Source organism: Ochotona curzoniae, unplaced genomic scaffold, assembly GCF_017591425.1.
Source record: "Ochotona curzoniae isolate NIBS_2020 unplaced genomic scaffold, NIBS_Ocur_1.0 contig_291, whole genome shotgun sequence".
Classification (NCBI taxonomy): domain Eukaryota; kingdom Metazoa; phylum Chordata; class Mammalia; order Lagomorpha; family Ochotonidae; genus Ochotona; species Ochotona curzoniae.
This window is the reverse complement of record NW_024465649.1, coordinates 1,539,638-1,561,961: the sequence shown is the minus strand read 5'-3', so window position 1 is coordinate 1,561,961 and position 22,324 is coordinate 1,539,638. Positions and strand designations below refer to the sequence as shown.

At 40.2% G+C, this 22,324-nt stretch overlaps 1 protein-coding gene across 4 annotated transcripts in view; it reads left to right on the top strand.

The window, feature by feature from the left end:
• Positions 1 to 22,324, top strand: part of PDE4B (phosphodiesterase 4B) — a 449,962-nt gene that overhangs the window by 340,428 nt on the left and 87,210 nt on the right. For all 4 annotated transcript variants that reach the window (XM_040978410.1, XM_040978413.1, XM_040978412.1 and 1 more), the window contains one exon: positions 2,641 to 2,690. In XM_040978410.1, the coding sequence (XP_040834344.1) occupies positions 2,641 to 2,690 (50 nt within the window). The remainder of the gene's footprint in view (positions 1 to 2,640; positions 2,691 to 22,324) is intronic.

Below are 22,324 nucleotides of genomic sequence, written 5' to 3'. Positions count from 1 at the left end.
GGTCTCTAAATTCAGTTTCTCATACAAAACTTGCATTTAGGGTTCAGGAAAAGATGCACTGAAAATATGTGATTAAGCCAATGCTGAACATGTATTCAATATCTATGTCATACCAAGTATTATGCCAATAATATGTATGCTTCAGTCTTAGGCTAAATTTGCCACAGATAAATTGAGGAAACAGATATGAAAATGGGAATTGAAATATGACTTGAGAAGGGCTTCAGAGGAGAAGCATTAGATACTATATAGCATGAGGGTTATCCACTGCACCCCTGATGGCTGTGTTGAGTCCTGGAACAGGTGAAAAAAATTAGTCACTTAAATCACGAAGGAAGCACTCAACTGCCTGAAATGTGTATAGCAACAAGACAGTACAATGTGTTCAGGGAATAGTAAGCAGTAACATAGAACCAAGAGTGTTTATGGAAAAGAAACAGATCATTCATTCAGGTTGATCATTTTGTCCCTCCAATCACTCACACTCTGTGCACACTTTTGGAGTCCATACTATTCACCAGGCATATTGGCAGAGCTCATGAAGGGCTAGATTCTGCCATGAGAGACTCAGACTGAGATAACAGATGTCCATTTGACTTCTAACATGGAAAAATGACCCTAAAGGAACAAATAAAACATCATGGGAGATTCAAGGAGAGGCAGTTTTAAGCTGACATTATGGCATCCTTTGGACAAAATAGCAACAGTCCTTGGAAATGTAGGTGATATGTATGTACAGTACATCAGAGGAATGATCTGATTAATGGCAGAAAATGGACAGCAGGAAAAGAAAAAAAGTGATGAAGTTGCGTCTTGGCAAAGTCCTTTCCTTGCTTCACACACTCATTCATTTGTTTATTATTTCATTCAACAAGTATTTACAAAGTTTTTAGCATATAAAGTTATGTTCAGTGCCAGGGACGCAGTAGTGACCAAATGCTTCCTGCCCAAATAAAATTTACATTGAATCTAAGGAGTAATATACTGAATTTCAATTAGAGCATATTTTAATTGCAAAGATAAAGTGCTTAAAGAAGAAGTGCAAAATTCATGAGAGCACACAATCAATTAGTGATTTGAGATGAAATGTCAGGAAAAGTTCTAACAGTTAACCTGGAAAACAGTGTCTTGAGGCCCTAGGGAAAAGGACTTTGAATGCCAAACTAGGGAGTTAGGAGTTTAATATCTCAGATTCTGTGAAAAATGACCCTTAGTATTAGAGCAGGAATTATCAACAGATATATAGTGAGGAAAAGCATTCACTTAAAATTCAGGAAGCCTTAGCTATGATTCTTGACTATGTCAGTAATAAATCATATTTGCTTCAGTATGTCTCTCAACTCCTCAGAGCTGCACTTTCCTTGTCATGAAAATAGATGCTACTGCTCTCAATAAAAGATCAGAAGTAGCCAGCACAATGACTAGCAGAGGAAAGCATCCGTTGCATTATCATTCCCTTTCCCTGACACACATAAAAACTTTCAAGCCATAAAGGATAAAAGAATCTTGCCTAGAATCAACCTGTTAGTAAATTGCTGGTGGATATAGAATCAGTTCTTCAACTCTGCAGCCATGAGGTCTGTTATCTAAAAGTTAGATTATTCTGAAGGGATCAGAGATGTATGTGGAGCAATTGAAACTTCAAAAAAAACAATTATGTAGCCCAAGCATGGGAATATTTTTCAGCAACATTTTTCAGGCCTTTCTATGTCACTTGGCATTTGATTTCTTTCTCAAACTTGCCTGTGCATGGCAAGTCACAAAGGAATTAAAAAAGGATAGATTCCTAAGGTTTTTTTTTTTTTAATACTGAAATAGACCCTTCAGGGTTGAGGAAAATAAACAGCCTGCCAGCATGAGTGTGACTGATGCCTGTTCGTGTTTGAGAACCAACGGCCTAGGATCCCACTCTTCTGCTCATTTCTAATATCCTATGAGTCCTTAATACAAGTGGCACTGAGAATATGGTCGCTAGTCTTGCAGGACCAGTACTACCTGAGAACTTATACACAAACATAGAAAAAAAAAAAAAAAAACTCTGGAGCCCATCCCAGGATCAGAGTTTGATTCACTTGATTCTTCACATTCATAGGCTTGTTTAATGTGCAATAAAACTCGGTTCCTCTGTGAGAAGACTGTTTCCTAAGTTAGACAAAATGATTCACTCTTCCCAGGAGCTATGTGACCTCTGATGAATGATTACACCTCTCTGAGTCTCAGTTTCTTAAGGCACAAAATAATGCAAATCCTGAAGAAGGCTCCCTCTGGCTTTATCTCTTCTGTAGCACTGCCCAGAGAGATTAGGATTGCCTAATTAGGAGGGAGTGACAAAAAAGGATCTCTTCTTCCAAGGGCCTCATGGAACAGCACAACCTAAAACAGAGGTCCTGACTGGGGACCTGGAATAAACAACTTCCTTCCTGGAGAACTGGAGCATCCCAAGTCTGTGTGAGGGAAATTCCAGACCATCTGGATGTGAGAGAATTGCAGTCATCTGCCCATGTTACAGCAGCCTGCCTTCCAGAGATAGCATTATGTCACTTGATAGCTCCTTGTGGCCTAGAAAATTCCTCAGTGATCATGGGGGGGGCTGAGGGATGGCACACCCAGACTCAGTCCTTCTCTTGTCTGTCTCCACAGGAGATCCCCAGCGACTAGTCAGCCTCCAGTCTCCAGAGCCAGCTTGCAAGGTAGGCAATGCCATGAGGTCCACCTCATTGATCCAAGGTCGTAAATATGCCTCTGGTTGAGACTTCTTCAGAGTGATGACATTTGTTTGCATACTACAGCCCTTGAAAGTATATCTCTTGGTGGCTTTTGTCTAAGGCATACTAAAATTTGCTTCACTACATATGAAACCAAATAGAAGCAGTGTTAAGACTTTGGCCATGGTACACCTGACCTTGCAGAAAGTAACAGATGTGTGGTAAGGCTGCTTCTCAGAAACAGACCAAAAGGTATAACTTTATTAATAGTGCGACTTGACCTTGGCTTGCTGACCCCACTGAACTCTAGGAGAGCTAACCTCAAAGACCCCAAGATGCCCTATGTTGGCCTGATGACGGTCTGTTTGTGGTTTCCATCTGACTGCCAACCAAAGATCCCACTTGAATAAACATACTTTCCAGGTGTGAAAACCAAGATTTTTTCCAGGTCACAAATCATTTCTCTTGGAGCTCATCCAGCTCTGTTTCTCAGAGGTATTTTCTAAAAACCCCTGCCCTCTCATCTTCTAGGACCATTAAGTCCATCCACTCTTCATGAAGCTCTGAGCATTGAGGAGGGAAAACACCACCATGAGGAACACCATGGAGAAGTGTTGAGTGTAAATTCCCTTGTTAGAAGACACAACCAAGCAGTTGACAGTTTGAAGCCCAAATGGCATTCTCTACCTTGAACCTGTGTCCTGATCGCTGCAGTACATGTCAACCAAACGATAGGCGAAACAATTGGACTTGTACCAGATTGGCCTAGCACCGAGCATAGACAAGTATACTTTCCCACTTCCGGCATACTGTTCACTTCACTTTGTTCTCGTCATCTTCCTTACACAGCTGTTGTGTTCTGATGCCAGTGTCATACATTTGTGCTAAAGAGTGTTGTAGAAACTAAACTTCTAAAAGCAGGGAACAGAGGCGATAGATTCCACTGCCTCATGGCTTCTGAAGTATTTATGGAACACGCTTTTAAAAATATTTTTATGAGGAAAATTGAGAATAAGAATAAAAGTGAAAGAAACACAGAAAGTCAAGGTGAGTTTACTCTAGGGCCCTCTGATATGAAAAGGAAAAAAGTAAACAGTATTCTATGTGTGAACTTCAAAACCTTGCTGTGCTGGATGCACTATTTCCTTTAGAAGTTTTATAAAAGGAAACAAACTATAGCGCTTCAAGCTATTGCTGGTGTTATATACTCAGAGATCAAAGGAGCTGGTTTTGAAACTCCTATCATTTCATCAAATTGGCCTGCTACTGAAGTATCGCTTCTGGTATTCCTGTTAGCCACATTTACTAAGATGCTTTTGACTTCAATTTGAATATTTAGACTATGTTTTCTTAATCTTGTAATAAACATTGACAAACATTAGAAGATGAGATATTTATGGTGCTATAAATGAGCTCATTAGTTCAAGATGTTGGAAAGATCATTTTGTGATTATTGGCAAAGTTAACTAGAGCTTGGCAACTCGAGATTCTTTAGCTAAATTCTTTTAAAACAATGGAATAAGAGATCACAATGCCTTTTAGGTGATTTGTTTCCATCTGTTTTTGTGGCAAACAAGAATTCTGGCTTTAGATTGGGAAGAAAATGTGGTGATACCAATTGTTACGTAACTACAGGTTTCAAAATCTTCTTAACGTTTGACCACAGTCAGAAAAGGAAGGAGGAGACACACATCCCGTGTTTTGTTCTTATTATCAGTTTAAATAAGCCGGGCAGATTTTTCCTGTTATTTTAATATTTATCAGCATATGACAAAGAGGTGTGCTTAAATAGAAACTTTAAAGGGGAATGAAAAATAAATGGCTGAGAGCAAGCGGAAATGAAAACCAGAGGGTAACATTAAAATATTTTTCATGATAAGAAGATCAGGTTTTCAGTTGTCAGTCCTGCAGTTGAACCTACATATTTCAGTTGAAATATAAGATAAAAGGCACGAGAAGTCCATAATAATCTAAAGAGATTTGACAACCTAGTATGCTAGGAAGGCCTAACTGACTTAGGTCATTGTATTCTTTCATAGAAGCAAATTTGAAAAGGAAGGAAAAAATCCGAATTTTTTCAAAAGGCTTCTCTCTTTTTAAAGCCATATAAAGGAAGAAGATATACTTGCCTTTGAAAAGTATTTGTACTTTTTTTTGTACCTTTTTTGTATTTAACTGTAGTTAAAATGCTACATTTACAAATCAATCATTAACTGACATACTGAATGTGAGATTAAAGGAAATCTCCAAATCAGATATGCCTTTTTTTCTCCCTGTTAAACCAGTGCTATTCTCAGTTCTTCCAGAGGCATAAAAATTTTCCTCCACTGCAAAGACATATTCATTTTTTAACTTGGCATCATTGCTCTTTTTCTGTGTTGTGAGAAAAGTTGATTCGAGAATGCACAATCATCTGCGAATTGTGTATCTGGTCCATGGGGCTTAGGCTCTTGAAATCAAGCAGCATACCGACTAGTTCCATCATGCATGGTACATTAGCATAGTTACTTTCATCTAGCAAGAAGATGGTTTATGTTGAATTGACCTGGATCACCACATAAAATTAAGACTTTTGTCTGAAGGGAAAGGCTCATAAAATTAAATTATAGTAATCAGCAATATTTTCTTCCTCCATGGTTAGGAGAAATGCTCAACTGAGATTTTTTTTTTACTATTAAAATCAGTTATTGCATCAAAATTCAAATAAATTTGAAATACTTGCTATACCTGTTTATCCATGCTAATGTGTTCATGTAGCTTTTGAGCAAAAACAGATAAATCTAGGAAGTTGTCATTTTCATGCTTTGGAAAGCAATATCAAAATAAGGGGGATTTGTTTCAAAATTTTGGAAAACTATTTTATTCTATTTTTTAATAGAACACAAGATGGACAGATAGCTCCCATTGAGTGATTCATTTTCCAAATACCCATAGTGACCAGGAATTCAATCTAGGTCTCCGAATGGGTGGCAGGGAACTGACTCTTTGACTCGTCTATACCGTCTCCCAAGACCTGCGTTAACAGAAAGCAAGAATGAGGAGTGGGGCTGAGACTGGAACCCAGGAACTCCAACAAGGAATGTAGGAGTCCTAAGTGGCTCTTTAGCCACTAGAGGTCAAATGCCTGCCTGCCATTGGTAATGGTGAATTTTAAACTCAAGAAGAGAAACAGTGTGGAAGCCATGTGATTCCTGTTTGAGGAGAAAGGTACAGTAAATCCTCATGATGGTGTCAAAAATGGAGTTTAAGGAGAATCTCAATTTGTATCACATGTTGCCTTTTCTCAAGCAAGAATGCCAGAGTTTCTCTATCTGATGATTAGAGCTAAAAACAGAAAAGGGGACAAGGAAGATAAAAGAAACAGAATTTTAAAATAAGGACTTGTATTATGTCACCTGTGCATATTCAAAATGAAAAACTGACATAATTCTCAATATTCAGGACCCAAAATTACTTTCAACAGCAAAATAAGATAACTGATGAAAACAGAAGCGCCTAATTACTTCACTTCTCCTACCCAATTCTATACTTGCTCTCTCTTGCGTTTCAGTACTGACTACAAATATGTGGTTAAAATAAGAATTGCCTGAGCAGATAAATGATCAGTGTACAGTATATTTGCTTTACAAAAGGATCAGAGAAATAAGCCTTGTAATGACCACACCGATGAGTAATAAATATGCATCTCAATTTGTGGTAATATATATCGTACATGCAGTATTTTAGCAGTCATTGTGGGAGTTCTGTACTAATTTTCTTGTTCTGAAACTTGCCAGTTAATGTATTGAGCAGGACCATTACCACGTGTAACAGATCAGCTGTAATGAAGAACAATCTGGAAGTCTGTAGGTCATCCAAAATGACTGCAAGTCACCTAACCAAGTTGTCTAGCCACTTGTCTGGAGGAACTAAGGCCAGATGCTGAAGACACAAAAACTATCTTTCCCCAGCCTGAGTATCCACCACCTTGGTCTATTGTGGTTTTCAACACCATCAATTAGAATGTAATTTAAGGAAAGACTTTGCTCAGAGAAGTAGGAAAGGATAGGATAGGGCTTTCTAGGTTGTCCAGTGTGAACAATAAACTCAAATTTTTTCAGTGTAATGGAATTCACTTCTTCTAATATATATCCAGACCATTTTGGGGAGGAAATAGCTCTCTACCAGGTGATAAAACAGAAGAGCCTCACTTGACAGGCTCTTCCCATTTCTGGAACAAGCTGCCAGGTATTCTTGTGTGGGTACCAGTTGCAGGGTCTGCTGAAAGAAAAGTGTGGTATGTTATCTTAGATGCTAAGAAATTCAGAACATGCAAGCCCTCTTGCTCCAGTCCTCATACTTTGGCAGAATATGAAGGGCCTGAGATGTGAGCAGAAGCCACAGGTAGAATAGCTCTGGGAAACACAGCTGCCTGAGAGCTCAACTACGTCAGATGACTAGAAATGAAGTCTGGCCTCAGCAAAACCTGTGCTTGGTTTCTACATTAAGCAAGAACGGTCGGACAGGATTACAACACTTCTGAGCAAATAGGAATAAAATCAATCCTATTACCAAAGGCTGTGACCACTCACAATAAAACAGGAAGTGGAGGAAATCCCTACCTCCCCCCAAAAATGTAAAAAGAATATAGAAAAAGGAGAAGAAATAAATAAATAAATAAAGGGAAAGAAAAGACAGAAGAATAAGAAGAAAGAAATGGATAAAACCAAGGAAAAAATATAAGGAAAATGGTTTTTTTTGGTGTTATTTATACTGTGTGGCCTGAGTTTTTTGATAGCTTAATCACTCACGTTGGGTGTGTTGGTAGCCAACATAAAGAGAGGAAGCTGTGTACACAAGAAAATCCTCAATAAATCTGAGAATAATTCCCCGAGTGGCTGCTGAGTAAGAATTGCTTTTGATTCCATAGTTCTCTTGTGAAAGTGTACCCCAGAGCAGCAACACTGACCTATCCATATGGATTTACAATTATTCTAGATGTGTCTAAAATTAAGTTGGAGTATTCTCCCCACGGATTCACAAGTCAGCAGAGTGCAAAGAGTTAATGTGCTATCCTTGGACAAACATTGCCAAAAATATCACCCTACACATGAACAGTTATTTGAGTAATTTCAATTGAATTCCTAAATTTAGCATGACTCTTTGTTCGTGTTACTGGGACCCAGTGAGACCTGCTGCATCTCATCCTCCACTAACCTCAAGAGTTGAGTTCGCTCCGCGCTGACTCCAGTTCATGTTTTCATACTGCTGAGAAGCACCATCCACCCTGCCCCCCCTGAAAGTTGGAATCATGCATGTTAGTAAGTATTTCAGTTATGCTATTGACGTCAATGGAGTCATTAAATAGATTGCTGGCCCTCCCAGAGGCAAATCACTGCCAGGGACCTAGATACAGACACGTTTTTTTACAAAGACAACCATCAGGCTTTGCTATAGCAGTAAGCCAGAAAAAGGGAAAAGTTTATACTGTAGCAGACCTATCTCCAAACAGTTTCTTTCTTTTGCACTTTAGTTCCGGCCTTTCTTTTTTCCGTTGTTACAGTAGGTCCAGGAAAATATCAGATATTATTGTTGCTTGAATGTTTTGTGTGCAAAAGCAGCTCCTGTAATTGAGCGTGAAGGGAGGGACCCCACTGCTCAAAATGAGTCTCACCTTTTGCTCCACACAAGCCAGCCTGATGTTTACTAGGTGGCGTCTGCTATCTTGGTGATCACTATTGTCTGCCAGCAAGGTTGGGTTTGATATATAGCTCCCGGAGTAAAGTTTCCTACATCCTCCTGCCCCTCCTTCCCCCTACCCCCTTCCCCACCACCGCACACAGAATTTTGCCCTCTCTACCACCTCCGAGTGGCTGTGGCTGCAAAGCCTCATCTATGAATGGACTTTTCTGTCCCTAGTTCTGTGCTGTATGTGCACCAGGGCTCTGTGGCCAAAGGGTGGAGGAAGAGAGGCTGGGAAGAAAGCTTGGCTTCTCCAGACAGCCTCATCTGCAGTGCTTCCCCAGGAGGCTGTCCATGTGCCAGTGGCCTCCGGAACCCCAGCTGCTGCTGCCTGCATCAAGTCTGGTCATGCCGCACCCAGACGAGTCGGGGACGGTCCTTCAGGCAACACCCGCCTTCTTTTCTGAGTTTTCTTGACAGCTCTGTTTGCCGTGACAGCCCCTGAGATTCAGAGCCAAAGATCCAGCTTACACCTGGACCCTGCCTCCCTCCAGACTCTAAGCTCAGGAGCCATCCTGAGCAGACAGGCATCTTTGGGTCTGATTGCTTTAAGAACCTCTCTCCCTCCCTATTTGCAGCCTGGGCCATCGCTTCCCTTACTTATCAGGCAGTAAGCAGAATGAATCTCTGACGTCAGACCACCTAAGGTTGTCCTCTTGGTTCTGAAGACCAGATCCACGTCTCCCTTCTTTCCTCATCTTGTCACTGTTCCTTTGACTGTAGTCCTGGTGTTGAATAAGATTCCTATATGCCCTTTGATCTCTCTTCTCCAACCAAGGGCCAACTCCTTCACTCTTCTCTCTAATCTGCCCTCCTGCTTTTCTGCAGTTTTGTACCTAAACACTTACAATGGCCTTTTAAGCCACTTGATTCTTCTTAATTTTTCCCCACTCCAATTCAACCTACACTGTAATATTGGAATCATACTTCTCAGCTGTGGCTATTTTATTTTCCTCTTTGGTTCTTCTTCACCTTGAAGATGAGGTCTTACCAGGTACACAAAGGCCCTCAGAATTTTACTCCTAACATCTGCTCATCTTCCACGTTTGGCCTCCACCTCCATGCTAAGCTGTGGCTGGTGTGCTCTAGATGAGTTGTTGCTAAAAGGTTTCAGGCCCTTCTGCTGTTCTTTGTACCTGCTGTCCCTAACTGGGTTGCACTTTTCCATACATACTGTGCACATATTCACACCCAGACACACATTCACCTGCAATGTTACTCTGCCAAAGTTCTTTATAGTGTCTGTTCTTGGCTTCTGGAGTCTGGGATAAAGTACTTACCTCATTTCAAGCCAAGTCTTGGGATATAATGTACGTTTAGGAAGCACTACTTAATTGGCTTGTTCCTGATCTGCAACCTTCAAGAATTAACATAAATGTAATTTTCTGGAGGTGCCCCCCCAAGAATACCCTCATAATTATTTTTAATGAAGTTTTCAAAACCCCTATTACCGAACTTTTCCATTATATTATGATTATTTAGTTAAATATTGTGCCCTTCAAAACATAGAGCATCCCAAGTACAAATTGTAATCCTTTTTTTTTTCTTCAACTTAGAACATATAATCTATAATATTATAGATGCTCAGTAAATGTTTATGGAGTGGAGAAACACAGTAAGCGAATGAATGCCTTTGCAAAAGTCAGGAAATGCTGGAAAGGAACTGGGGCTGCTATTTGGTTTGTCCTGGTGTGGCTGAAACATTCAGGCTCTCAGGGAATGTATGCAGTGCACATGGCCACCGCTAACTCATCATGACTGCTCATTCCTTTCAAGGCACTACAAGTGAATTCTTAAGATCCATTGTTTCAGGAAGAAATAATAGTGTTAAAAAAAGCAGAAGAGCAGTGGCAAAATAAAACTCACCCATCACAATGTAATATTCTTTCAGTGCATAGTGTAGTGGCAACCACAAAGTGAGTTCTCAAATAGCATATTGAGTGGAATCGAATTGAAAACTCAACTCACTCTCTCACAAGTCACTTCTAAGAGACTCAATTTATTTGTCTGAATAATGGGCATTTTAATATTCTAATTCACATGATTATTGTAAGGATTGAGAACAATTGTGAATGGCAGTTTAGAGTAAAGAATCTGCGTCTGTCAAATTTCAGTGTGATGCATACAATCTTAGGAGAATCTACGTTAGGCCTCTCTTGCAACTCCCTCCTCTCCAAAATTAGGATGAAAATCCTACATATCTCATTGGTGGTTGTGAGATTAAACATACTAATATTTGTAGAGCATTTAAAAGGGGGTCAGTATGATTACTGGCATTATCAGTACTGTATCATTTCCAGAACCCAGCAAAGTGTGGGTAAACCTGGAGTATTTAGGGGCCCAGGCCTCTGGTTTCACTAAGGAACCAAACAGAATGCTCTGCTGAGAGCTTTCTGAAAGGTGCTCATCTACTTCCTTTGCACAATGACCACTACTTCAGGGCATGTTGTCACTTGTCCTTTTTTCTCCTTGCACCCACAAAAAATTGGCTACATAGGAATATATTGAGGAGTCGATACAATGGTGCATCTGGCTAATCCTCCACTTGCTAGTGCCAGCATTGCATATTGGCTCCAGTTCTAGTCCTGACTGCTCCACTTCCCCTCCAGTTACCTTCTTATAGTCTGAGAGAGCAGCAGAGGATGGGCCAAAGCCTTGGGTTCCTGCACCCATACGGGAGACCTGGAGGGCAATCCTGCTCCTGCCTTCAGATCAGTTCAGTTCTGCCCATTTCAGCCATTTAGGGAGTAAGCCAGCAGATGAAGATCTTTGTCTCTGTCTCTCCTTCTCTCTGTAACTATGCTTTCCCAATAAAACACAAAGCATGTTTTTTTTTTTTTTTTAATGAGAACCATTTGTAAGATTCTCCAAGACACATTCTAAATCTGATGGGACAGGCAGGAGACTGGAGCTGATACTGAATAAAGGAGATACTATATAAGGATGGCTGTTTCTCTTCAAAGCAGAATACAAAGAAAAGTGCCAACTCACTTGGAATTCTGGTAAGCCTGATTTTAGTTAACTGAGAGCTTTCTTTTTCAGAAGACTGGAGAGGATGGGATGGCCCTTTATGAGCAAACATAATCACAGCCCTGTAACCAAATACAGTTGTATTTAAGGCGGCATTTGACTTGGCACACAGGTATCCAGACAGGCACAGCATTTGCAGGGCAGGCAGTTCAGCAAGGAGTAGCAGCAGGAGCTGCTTCCCTTTGTGAAGAAAAAACCACAGGCAGAGTTCAGCGTCAAAGGGATTTGACTCCTTTGAGGGAAAACACCCTGGATCTACCTCACCCCTTTTCCTCTCTTCATTGCAGAGGAAGTGGAGAAAAAAAAAAAAAGGAGGTTGGTCAGTCTGGAGAAGAATGTGCATGGCCGTTTGCTAGGAGAAAAGGGAGGAAGGAAGAGGACCGTCTCAGTTCCCTCTTCTGCCTTCCGTGTCCCCAGCACGACATAATCCCAGGGGCAGGGTGAATTCTGCTTGCTTGCTTCTGATTATGAAGTGGCCTGCAGAGCTGTTCTCGGAAGCCAGGAGCCTTTCAGGCAACAGTCTTTCACCCAGGAGAAGAGAAACAAAGCAGGGACTGTCCCTTGAAACAGAGAACAGGCAGCAGAACTCACTGGATCTGTTTCTTCGTTTATTGTCTTGACTTCTGAACCAGAGCTGTTGACAGTTACCAAGAGTGACCCCTCAGTGTTGTATGTACTTGCCTACCCCATCTTGGGCTGTGTCCATGGAGTAAGCTGAGGCCAGGACAGTCACTCAACTCATCTGACCTGTGGAAGCAGCTGGACTAGACAACTCAGTCTTTGTGCTCCTTTGGTTGTGCCATGAGCTTTACTTTTCTGGGGGCTGGTCTGGTTAGTGCAGCGACTCTCGCCCCACATGCCTGCCTCAGATTTCAGAAGAGAGAGATGCAGCAGTTCTGTGCTAGTTACCGTGCATTATTCCAAAATCTCTCAACTAAACTCTCTTGGAGATGGAGTGGCTCCTTTCACAGATTTGAAGCAAAAAAAAAGGAGAAGGAGGCTTAGGGAGAATGTGGGACTTTTTCAAGACTAAATAGTTAGGAAGAGATAAAGTCAGAACTGAAACCTGTGTTGGTGTTTCATGAAAACCCAAGCTTTTTCCTCTAAAGTCTAAATCATGCTTTTCCTTCCTCCATCCTACTGGAAACGTTGGATGTTAAGCTCATGGAAGGAAGATAATGAGAGCATCTCAACAAGAAAGCAAACCAAGTTCTTGGATTATCAACAACTTTATCAATTTCTACATGATAGCAGACTCTAATTCCTTTGCCACCTATCCATTGAATTCTAAGTTGTAAGCAAATGTATAAATCTTGACAAAAATTTTTCTCATGCCTGTCATTATTGATTCATTTGTTCATTAAGCATGTATGACCATTTTATACATGTCACCACTGTAGAATCTATGGGAGCAATTATGAAGAAAATACATCTTACTGTTTCTATGATTAACAGTCCGGAAAATACTACATAAATACATTGTTATATTTTGATCAATGTGATGCAGAAAAGCGCAGAATGTTCTGACTTTGCCCCACTTTTGCCTGTAATAATGGGACTATTTACCAATACTTTAAAATTAATTACATCTAATTATATTTAACATTAACTCTCACTTTCATTGCTGCTACCTGCTATGAGGAAATAGATGTTGAGACAGGGAAGACCCTTGTAAACAGCTGACCTTGAAGTTGACATCTGAATAATGAAGAGTAACAAGGATGAGTGGAAGGCTCCTGAAAGACCACCCAGCATTTCAAAGTGCTACAGAGAGAGACCCTGGTTGCTAGAACAGCAGTGAGACAAGAGCTCAGAGAGCCTGGGAGAGCCAGGGAGGTAAAACATTGGCAGGTCATGGCAGACGTAGATATCATTGTCAATTCAGTTGGAAGCCATTAAAAGATACTGACAATTGGATTGACATCTAAATCTTAAATTCAGACCTTGTCTCTGAGTGTCAGGTCTGAGTTCCTGGTGCCTTGTCTATGCTCCTAGTTGCTGGGATTTCTTTGTCATAGTATCCTCAGCTCCTGTGCTTCCACTCCTTCAGGGTTCCGAAGCTAGGCTCTGGAACTAGACTGCCTGACTTCATTCTGTTCCAGTCCTTTCTTTCTGCATGACTGCAGACCAGCTCTTTATTACCTGTAGCCTCTTTACAATGGGGATATTAATAGAACCTTACACATGAACTGTTAATGAGAGCAAAATTACTTGGGTGTGAAACATTTTTAATAGTGCCTAGTACACAGAAATCATCGAAAAAAACACTATAATGTACTGCAATTGCCTGTTTTCTTGACTGCTCAGACTGTTAGACTGTATGCTCAGTGCTAGCATAGGACATGTGCTCAAAAATATATAAATTGAATAAAGACGAGCCAGTGCTGGAGTATAGCATGTTAAGCTACTGTCTGCAGCACTGGCCTCATAGATAGCCACTGGTTAAAGTAACTAGCTGCATCACTACAGATACAATTCCCCAGTAATGCACCTGGAGAAGTCACAGAAGATTACCCAAGAGCTTGAGCCCTGTAACCACAAGGGATATCCAGCCTGACTCATCCCCAGCCATCACAACTATCTGGGGCATGAACCCATGGATGGGAAATCGCTCTGTATCTCTCTCTTCCTCTCTCTCTGTCTCTCACTCTCTCCCTTTCAAATAAATTTTTTTTTAAAAAATGGGAAGAAAGAGAGCTTTTAGCTTCAAGCTGAAAGAGAAAAATACTGTTCTACTCAATGGAAAAGGGGCTTCCTTTAGTTGGTGGTGTATTGTTGACAAGGAGGAGTTTGCTTTGAGGGACAGAGAAACTGAGACTTTGCAACAATTAAGCTGCTACAACTTTGGGGAACTTGAAACAAGTCAATGGAACAAAAGCTTGTTTCAAAAACTGTGATGCCAATCTGGGCTGCCACATGCAGGAAAAATAAAAAACAACAAAACAAAAAAAACAGGCCTATGAGAGAGTCATGTCATCTTATGAGGTTAGGTGATAGTTTATCTGGACGGCAAAGACGATGATAAACTCCTGCAGCCCTTGGAAGGACAGTCCCCCAGGAAAAGCCAGCCATTTGCCAGGAACCTAATGTCATTTCTTTTCATCCCTGTGTTGCCAATTGGCCCTTAAACAAACAAAGGTTCAGTTCTAAGAAGTAGATGCACACATTCAATTATAAATGAACTCAGATATTGTGTTATGAGAGGTAAAAGAAATTTTACTTTTTCATGTGTCTGTACAGGGTACTAGCCTTTACAAGCAACTCTGAAAATTCCAGGTTTTGTTTTTTTTTTTTTTTGTCATTATGTGTGACACTTGTGTGCATATGCAGTGATTTGTTGCATTTTGTTCCCAGGAGAAAATACGAGTTTTTTGATATGCTTTTTGCCAACACAATGGACGTTTGTTCTCACTGACCTGATTTTTCAGAGCTTCTTCTCTTAACCCAAGTTGAGCCATTTGCCTCTGTGCATCCATGGCTGCTTCTAGGCCTGCTCTTCATTTATCCCTCTCTGGGTACCCCTTACTCTCCCAAGCTGTTATGTGTACAGCCCTCTGTATCTCTTCTAAAGGCTTACCTCTTCAAAAACTTGGACGTCTAGTCTTTCTTATTGTTAGTGATTTCTCACTGCATTTACATTATGTTGGTTCTACAAGTTCTGTGGAGCTTCAGAAAAACATTCAATTTCTTTACAACGTAGGTATGTTTGCCTCAATCATTCATCTGTGCTTAAATGTGTGTATATGCTTCTTAAGATAACATTTTTTTTTTGTCATGGCTATCACTGAGTCAGGAGGCAGGCAGGGTATGGACTCAATAAAATCCACCTTTGATCTTAAAAAGGTACAAGAAGATAATGATTATGTCAGTTGGGATCTTGCAGAGAAACACAACTAATAGGATTAATTTAAGGCTTTAGCCCATGAAATTGTGAGGTTGGCAGGTTTCAAATTTGTAAGGCAGACCAGAAACTCAGGAGTTAATGACACAGTTTTGAGAATCTGTTCTTTTTTGCGTAGATCTCAGTTTTTGCTCTTGAACCGTTCAACAGAATGAGGTAGACCTACCACTGTTATCTAGGTCAATCTCCTAGACGTTAGTTCCACTCTTACAGATGTTAACCACATCTGCAGATATCTTCACAGCCATGTCTAGATAAATGTTGATTCAGTAAGTGATACCACTGGCTAGCCAAGGGGCACATAAAAATGGAGCATAACAAGGCCTAGACAGCCAACCCACCACCAAGAGCAGCAATAACAAAAAACTGTGTTAGGAGTTAGGCTAGAATCATACCCAGTCTAGATACAAGTAAGTTATCTAAAATCCAGGAAAATGTAAAATTCTATATTCCTTCTGACTAATCGAGATTTTATGTCAAAATATGGTAAACTAAGCACTCATCCCAGATCATAAAGTTGTTTTGAAAGCCAAAGGATGGGGCCCAGCGTGATAGCATAGTGGCTAAAGTCCTCACCTTGCATGTGTCAGGATCCCATATGGGCGCCAGTTCTAATCCAAGCAGCTCCATTTCCCATCCAGCTCCCTGCTTGTAGCCTGGGAGAGCAGTCAAGGATGGCCCAAAGTCTTGGGTTCCTGCACCTGCATTTGAGACCTGGAAGAGGTTCCTGGCTCCTGGCTTCAGATTGGCTGAGCTCCAGTCATTGCGTTCACTTGGGGAATGAACCATTGGATGGAAGATGTTCCTCTCTGTCTCTCCTCCTCTGTATATCCGCCTTTCCAATAAAAATAAATAAATAAATAAAAATCTTATAAAAGAAAACCAAAGGATGGTTTGGAAGTCTAGCAGTACAAAGTGTTGCTCTTTTGAATGCCTTGAGCTTTCCCAGAAGTAGTAGCATCCAGGGGCAGCAGCCCCAATGCATTGCTGCTCCTGCCTCTGTTTACTAAGCATTCTGAGATAAAAGCAAATCTTAGGATGCCAAATGGTGCTCAGTGTCTGAACTGATGAGCATTCTCAGCTAAGAGAAATATCTTTTAAAAAATTATTTTGGGTTAAATATCAGATGGCATTCTCTTCATGTGTATTCCTTACTTCCCACAAAGCAGTATGTGAAACACTCATTAATTTACTTAGAAATGTCAATGTCAATACAGCTTGTCAGCTTGTGCTTGGGACTTTTTTGTCAAACCTGAAGATGAAAATGTCCTTGCCTTTATTTGCCTTCTGAATCTTGTGTTCCTGTCACTGAGAGTTCCTCCAGTCCTTCTGCAGGGCAGGTTGACCCCAGGCAACTCTCCCCAGCGAGCCTCATTCACAGCCTTCTGCTCTCACCCAGTTAGGACTTTCCAAACCAAAGGGGCCTGGTTCCTGTAACTTCCCCTGGTCTTCAGTATCTTAGGCTAGAATCTTCAGAAACGATGAGATTAAATGCAGCTTGGAAACAAGCAAGTGTTGCCCAGAGAAAGCTGAGAGTGATGGGAACATTAGATTTAAACGTGGTCACAGTGCTGTATGAATCTTTTAAGCAGGTGTGGGGTGGGCGCCAACTATATCACCTGAGAGCACAAATGGTTCACAGACGTGAATTTCTCTGAGCCTGCCTTCCAAGTATACTTCTTTCCTCTCATTTATCTTTTGTAACAAAGTGTTTGCAGCAAATTACTAAACAAAGTGTACTGTTGATATTTTCTGGGGTTTAAGGAATTAACATCTCACCATGTTCTTATTCCAAAAATCTTTCCTCCTTTATTTCAGTCTTGAGTCACTTGTTTTCCTCAGTTGTGGAAGCGCTTTGGTCTACCTCTTCCTTCTCTGCAGCAGTGGAACATGCTTCCACTCTTCCACTCCTTAAGTGTGTTTGGTGGAATCATTTGTTTCCCCACTCCTCACATTTCAGTTGAGGGAATTATCCCCTGTAGTCGGCTCTGAAATCTTTCCTGCACTATGATTCTAATACGATAGAAGTATGACTTGATAAATCAGTGTCAACTCAGTCTGTCCTCACAGTTTTTTCTGGTTTCTGAAGAGCTCTGTAAAGCATTGTCTATCAAATGCCAGGCAGGTGCAGGGGAGGTGGTAATATGATCTCAGATATTTATAAAGTACCAGATCTCCTAGTAGGAACACCACAGAGATCGCTTTTCACCCTCAACATCATTATCCTATTTTAAAAAACATATTTATTGTTTTTATTTGAAAGGCAAAGTTCTATAGAGAGAATTAGAGATACACAGAGAGAGAATTTCCATCTGTTGGTGCACTCCCCAAACAGCCAGTCACAACAGCTGGAGCTGGGCCTGACCAAATCCAGGTGCTACCTTTGAGTCTCCCATGTGGGTACAAAAGCCTAAGGACTTAGTCCCCCATGATCTGTCTTCCATGGCCACTAGCAGGAAGCTAAAGTAGAGCCTCAAACCAGCACCTGTATGGGATGCTGGCACTACAGACAGGGGATTAGTTCACAATGCCACAGAGCCTGCTCCAATCATCCCATTTCTTAAACCAAGGAAATATGTCCCAGTGGGATGGTTAGCAGTATGAAGATTCTCTGCTGGTAAGTGACACAAGTAGCGTTTGATCTCTGTCTTGTTTGCCTCCAAAGCTCATACACCTGGCACCAGTCCTATGCCTTATCAGATAAGTAAGAATAGTGCAAGTGATGCCCACACAGGTACCTGTATTAAAGGTACATGCACCTTTGCAATGAAGTTTATATTTGCTTTCCCAACTACTCTTAGCTTTCTCTGGATCACACCCACTGGAGCCTGGATTACATTAAATTTGTTCCCTTTTCCAGATTCTAAAACTAGAGGGAATTTAAGAGAAAATAGCTTTCAAGTTCATGTCTTTCCCTCAGGGTAATAACTGAGCCAACAGGGAGATGAGAATGCCTTTTTCTCTTCTAGGAATAAGGCACATTTGCTGCAAAACACTTGAGTTTCATAGCCTTCTGTCAGGAAGAGGAGGCAGGGGAGAATGTTACAAACTTTCAGAGCGGTGGGAGCCTGATTTCCAACCAGGGCATGAATCATGGCTTAAGAGATCTCCTGGCCTCTGACATCACAAGGAAAGAGCATTAGATTTCAGATCTGTAGTGAAACTGTAGGCGTACCTTGCTTGCACACAAGGGAGGCAGCCGTCCAATTCTAGACTAGCTCTGGAAAGTCCCATTTTGAGTTATTTGTTTCTTAGTAGTCATTGTTGAACTTCCCTCCTTCAAATGAAACTGTGTGACTTAAGTGAGAGAGCACTGAGCTGGAACTCAGGAAATCTTAAAGCTGTGGTCCAAACCAGGTGTGTAGCCTGAAGTAAATCATTTAATACTTCCTTTCTTCGTCACCTTGATTTCCAATTCTTTTGAGTCTGGAATCTAGTCTTACAGAACCTTCAAAGTTCTTAAAGGGCTCCAGGGCCAGACAGAGTGGTGCATGAGTGCTGAGATTGGGTAACTCCTTGTCAGGGAAACAAAAGTCCTTGAGCCAAAGCACATGAACCTGGAGTTCCAGCCCAAGTCTCTCTGAACTTATACAAAAGCACGGGCATGGTCCACACCCTCCTATCCTGACGTTAGGCTAGATAGTTTTCCCATAATGCGGTATGGCTTTATTATTTTCCCAGCCCTTGTTAACCTTGTAGTTGGCACAATTCAATAGCAAACATTCATTAAGTGCTTATAAGTAATAGGGAATAACAATGAAGGGGACACAGTGTCTCAAGCATTTTTACAAGGAGATTTTGGAGCCAGATTGCCTGGATGTAGGCTTCAGTTCCATGGCTTTTTAAGCTAATTGTTTCCTAACCTCACTCCACACCTCAGTCTCGTCATCCTCATTTACTTTGCCTTTAAACTTTTTTGGAGTGGTGCTAAGCTAAGAGTCAAGATGCCTGCTTCCTGCACCAGCATACTTGGGTTTGCTTCCCAGCTTTACATGCTCTGGGAGCATCGGAGGCCTCAGTTAATGACTCCAGTGATTGGGAAACCCAGATGGAAGTCCTGGCTCCTCGGTTTTGCCCCAGCTATTGAGGGCATTCTCTGTCCCCTCTCCTCCCCCCACTCACTCACTCTCTCTCCCCCCCCAATACTGTCTACCTCTTAGTGAAATAAATTAAATGTAAAACCATCGTTTTATAAGCTATTGTAAGAGTTATTGTAATGAGTTATTGCATGTAAAACATGTGAATAGTAGTAGCCATAGAATAATGACTGAATCCATAATTGCTGTCATTGCTACTATTATATATGTTGGTAATTCTCCTTGTGCCAGGAATCTTGCTATGTTGCAACTGGATGTTTTGTCATTTGCACTTAACAAATGTTTGTTGGATCCAATTACTCAGCAAGTATTATAATGCTTGTGTGGAACGAAAATTCCTCTAATAGGTCCTTGTTAGAATCCAAACTTTTCCCAACTCATTTAAGAAAAATAATAACACCTGAGATCTTGTATACATGTAATTTTGAAGATTTTCTCTTAAAATATTCATCCTCTTTTAATTTTCCCATTATTTAGAAAGGGTTAAGTCACTGGGACAAAACCATATATAGTTACTCAATCAGGTAAGTCATCATAGAAAAGGTGTGATAGAACAGCAATAGAAAGTTGTGTCTTTCTTAAAGGAAAATTCTCTTGGGATGGATTGAAGCACAGCACATTAAGCCACAGCTTGGGATGCCTGAATCCTCTATCAGAGGACTTGTAACTCCACTTCCAATCCAGCTCCCTGCTGATGTGCCTGCAATGCAGCAGAGGATGCCTAAAGTACCTGGGCCCCAGCGACCCATGCGAGAAACCCAAATCGAGTGTCTGGCATCTGAATTAACCTTGTCCAAGCCATAGCTGTTGTGGCCATTTGGGAAGTGAACATGGATGAAATACTTCTACACTTCTCCCCCTCTTTCTCTCTTGCTTTTTCTTTTAAAAATAAAATAAATAAATCTTTTTTTTTAAGTGAAATCACTTTTAGAATTCTGCTGTCAGACCAGAGAATATCACCTATGAGTGTGAGCTTTTCTATGTTAGAATCAAAGAGAGAAACAGAGAGAGGAGCAAGAAAATCATTCTTTTATTCATTCACCTTACTCACTAGTGCTTTCAGTCTAAAAAGATTCATATGCACCCACCACAGCCTGAATTGTGTACTATGCTGAACATGAGATTACAAGATTGAATATGACTCTTTTCTTCTCTGGAGCTCAGTTTGCTGAGCAGGTGGTATGTATGACAGTGTGATAAAAATTTGCAGAATCATAAATTGTGCTGGAAACACAAAGTAAGGCAAATTGTTAGTGGGATTCTCCTCTGGGTATATAACAATGAACTGTATTGAGATTTACTTCAGACATTTATAAATTGTGTTTTGTTAAATTTAAAAATTACTTTCCATGCAATTCATTACATTATTGTATTTTTCAGTGATTTTGGCCCAATTCAGCACACTAATGAATTTCAAATAGGGTGACTAAGCCAAGGAAAGAATATGAAATATCTAAAGTTTGTCTTACGGCATTGGTATAATTTTATAAGATGAAATTACACAAAGAAAGCAAACCATGAATAAAGTGCCAAGGCCAAAAGACTGAGGGTTTGGTGTTTGAATGAAAACCAGTCTGAAAGAATTTCGAAGAAAGGAGAGAGGATTGGGAAGTGTTGGGAGTTTAGGCATGAAAAACTTGCAACCAGTGTGTGCATTTCTATTACACAGGTTGAGAGTCCATTTTATGCATGGAGGATTTTTTTGTGTGTGCAACCTATATTTTTTTCAGCCAGAGGTTATAAGAGCTAAGCATTGATCTTTGGTAATAGGAAGCAATATCAGGCATGGGGTCAGAAAATATGGAAGAGATGGTGAATTGCAGCCAATTATCCGAGGGATCTTGAGCAAATTTGTAACTATTTCTGAGCCTTAGTGTTCCAAGCCATTCACTCAGTAAAATGAAACCTCCTAAAAGCAATAGTAAAAACAATCAATGATTTTTATTGTTCATTACTCTAAACCTCTAAGCCATTCTCTGGTAACATTTAAGCTTCAAAATTATTCCAGAAAATCTTAAAAAGTTAAAACTAAATTTACACATAAGGACCACCATTTCTACCAATTGTTTACACAAGTGAACTGAAAACACACCTACGCAAAGTACTGGATGCAAATGTTCTTAACAGCATTATATGTAGCAGCCAAAAATTCTCATTAAACTAGATGTCCGTTAAATTCTAAATGGCTGCATAGCAAATAATTTGTTTATACATTAAAACCATATTCAGCAACATTAGGGTACGTGATATAGGCCATATAGATGATTTTCATCAATGCTGTGCTCATTGAATAGAAGCTGAGCAGAATATATTGTCTATCAAGTGATTATATTTATCCAAAATAGAGTCAAACAAGAAGATATTAAGGAAAAAAATAGATTACTGATTATTCAGAACTGGATCAGGGAGAAACAATCAAGCTGAATGAGTGATCATATTACAGTGATAAAAATGTTTGAACTGATTTGTAGTGATGTCTGATCAATTTAATAAATCCATTAAAAATCATTGAATTGTGTATTGGAAAATGATATGTAAATACCTCAATATGGTTATTTAAAAATAAATAAATTCTGTGTAAACTAGGTATTATTCTTTAGAGATGAACATAGTGATATTTGCAATTATCTGATTAAAAAAAACAGTAGAATTAAGATTCTAAACTCTTTACCTGATCTTGAGTCCATGTCCTGGGCCCTTGTTCACACTGTGTGAAGCTACTTTTATAATTTGGCAGAAAAATGGAGTTAAATGATAAGCTTGTTTTGGGTGCAAACATTTTTCTTAGATCCATGTTTAATTTTGCTATTGAACTCTCCAAGAACTATTGAAGAGCTCTAATAAGTATAGGTCTCAAATTTTTAAAAAAG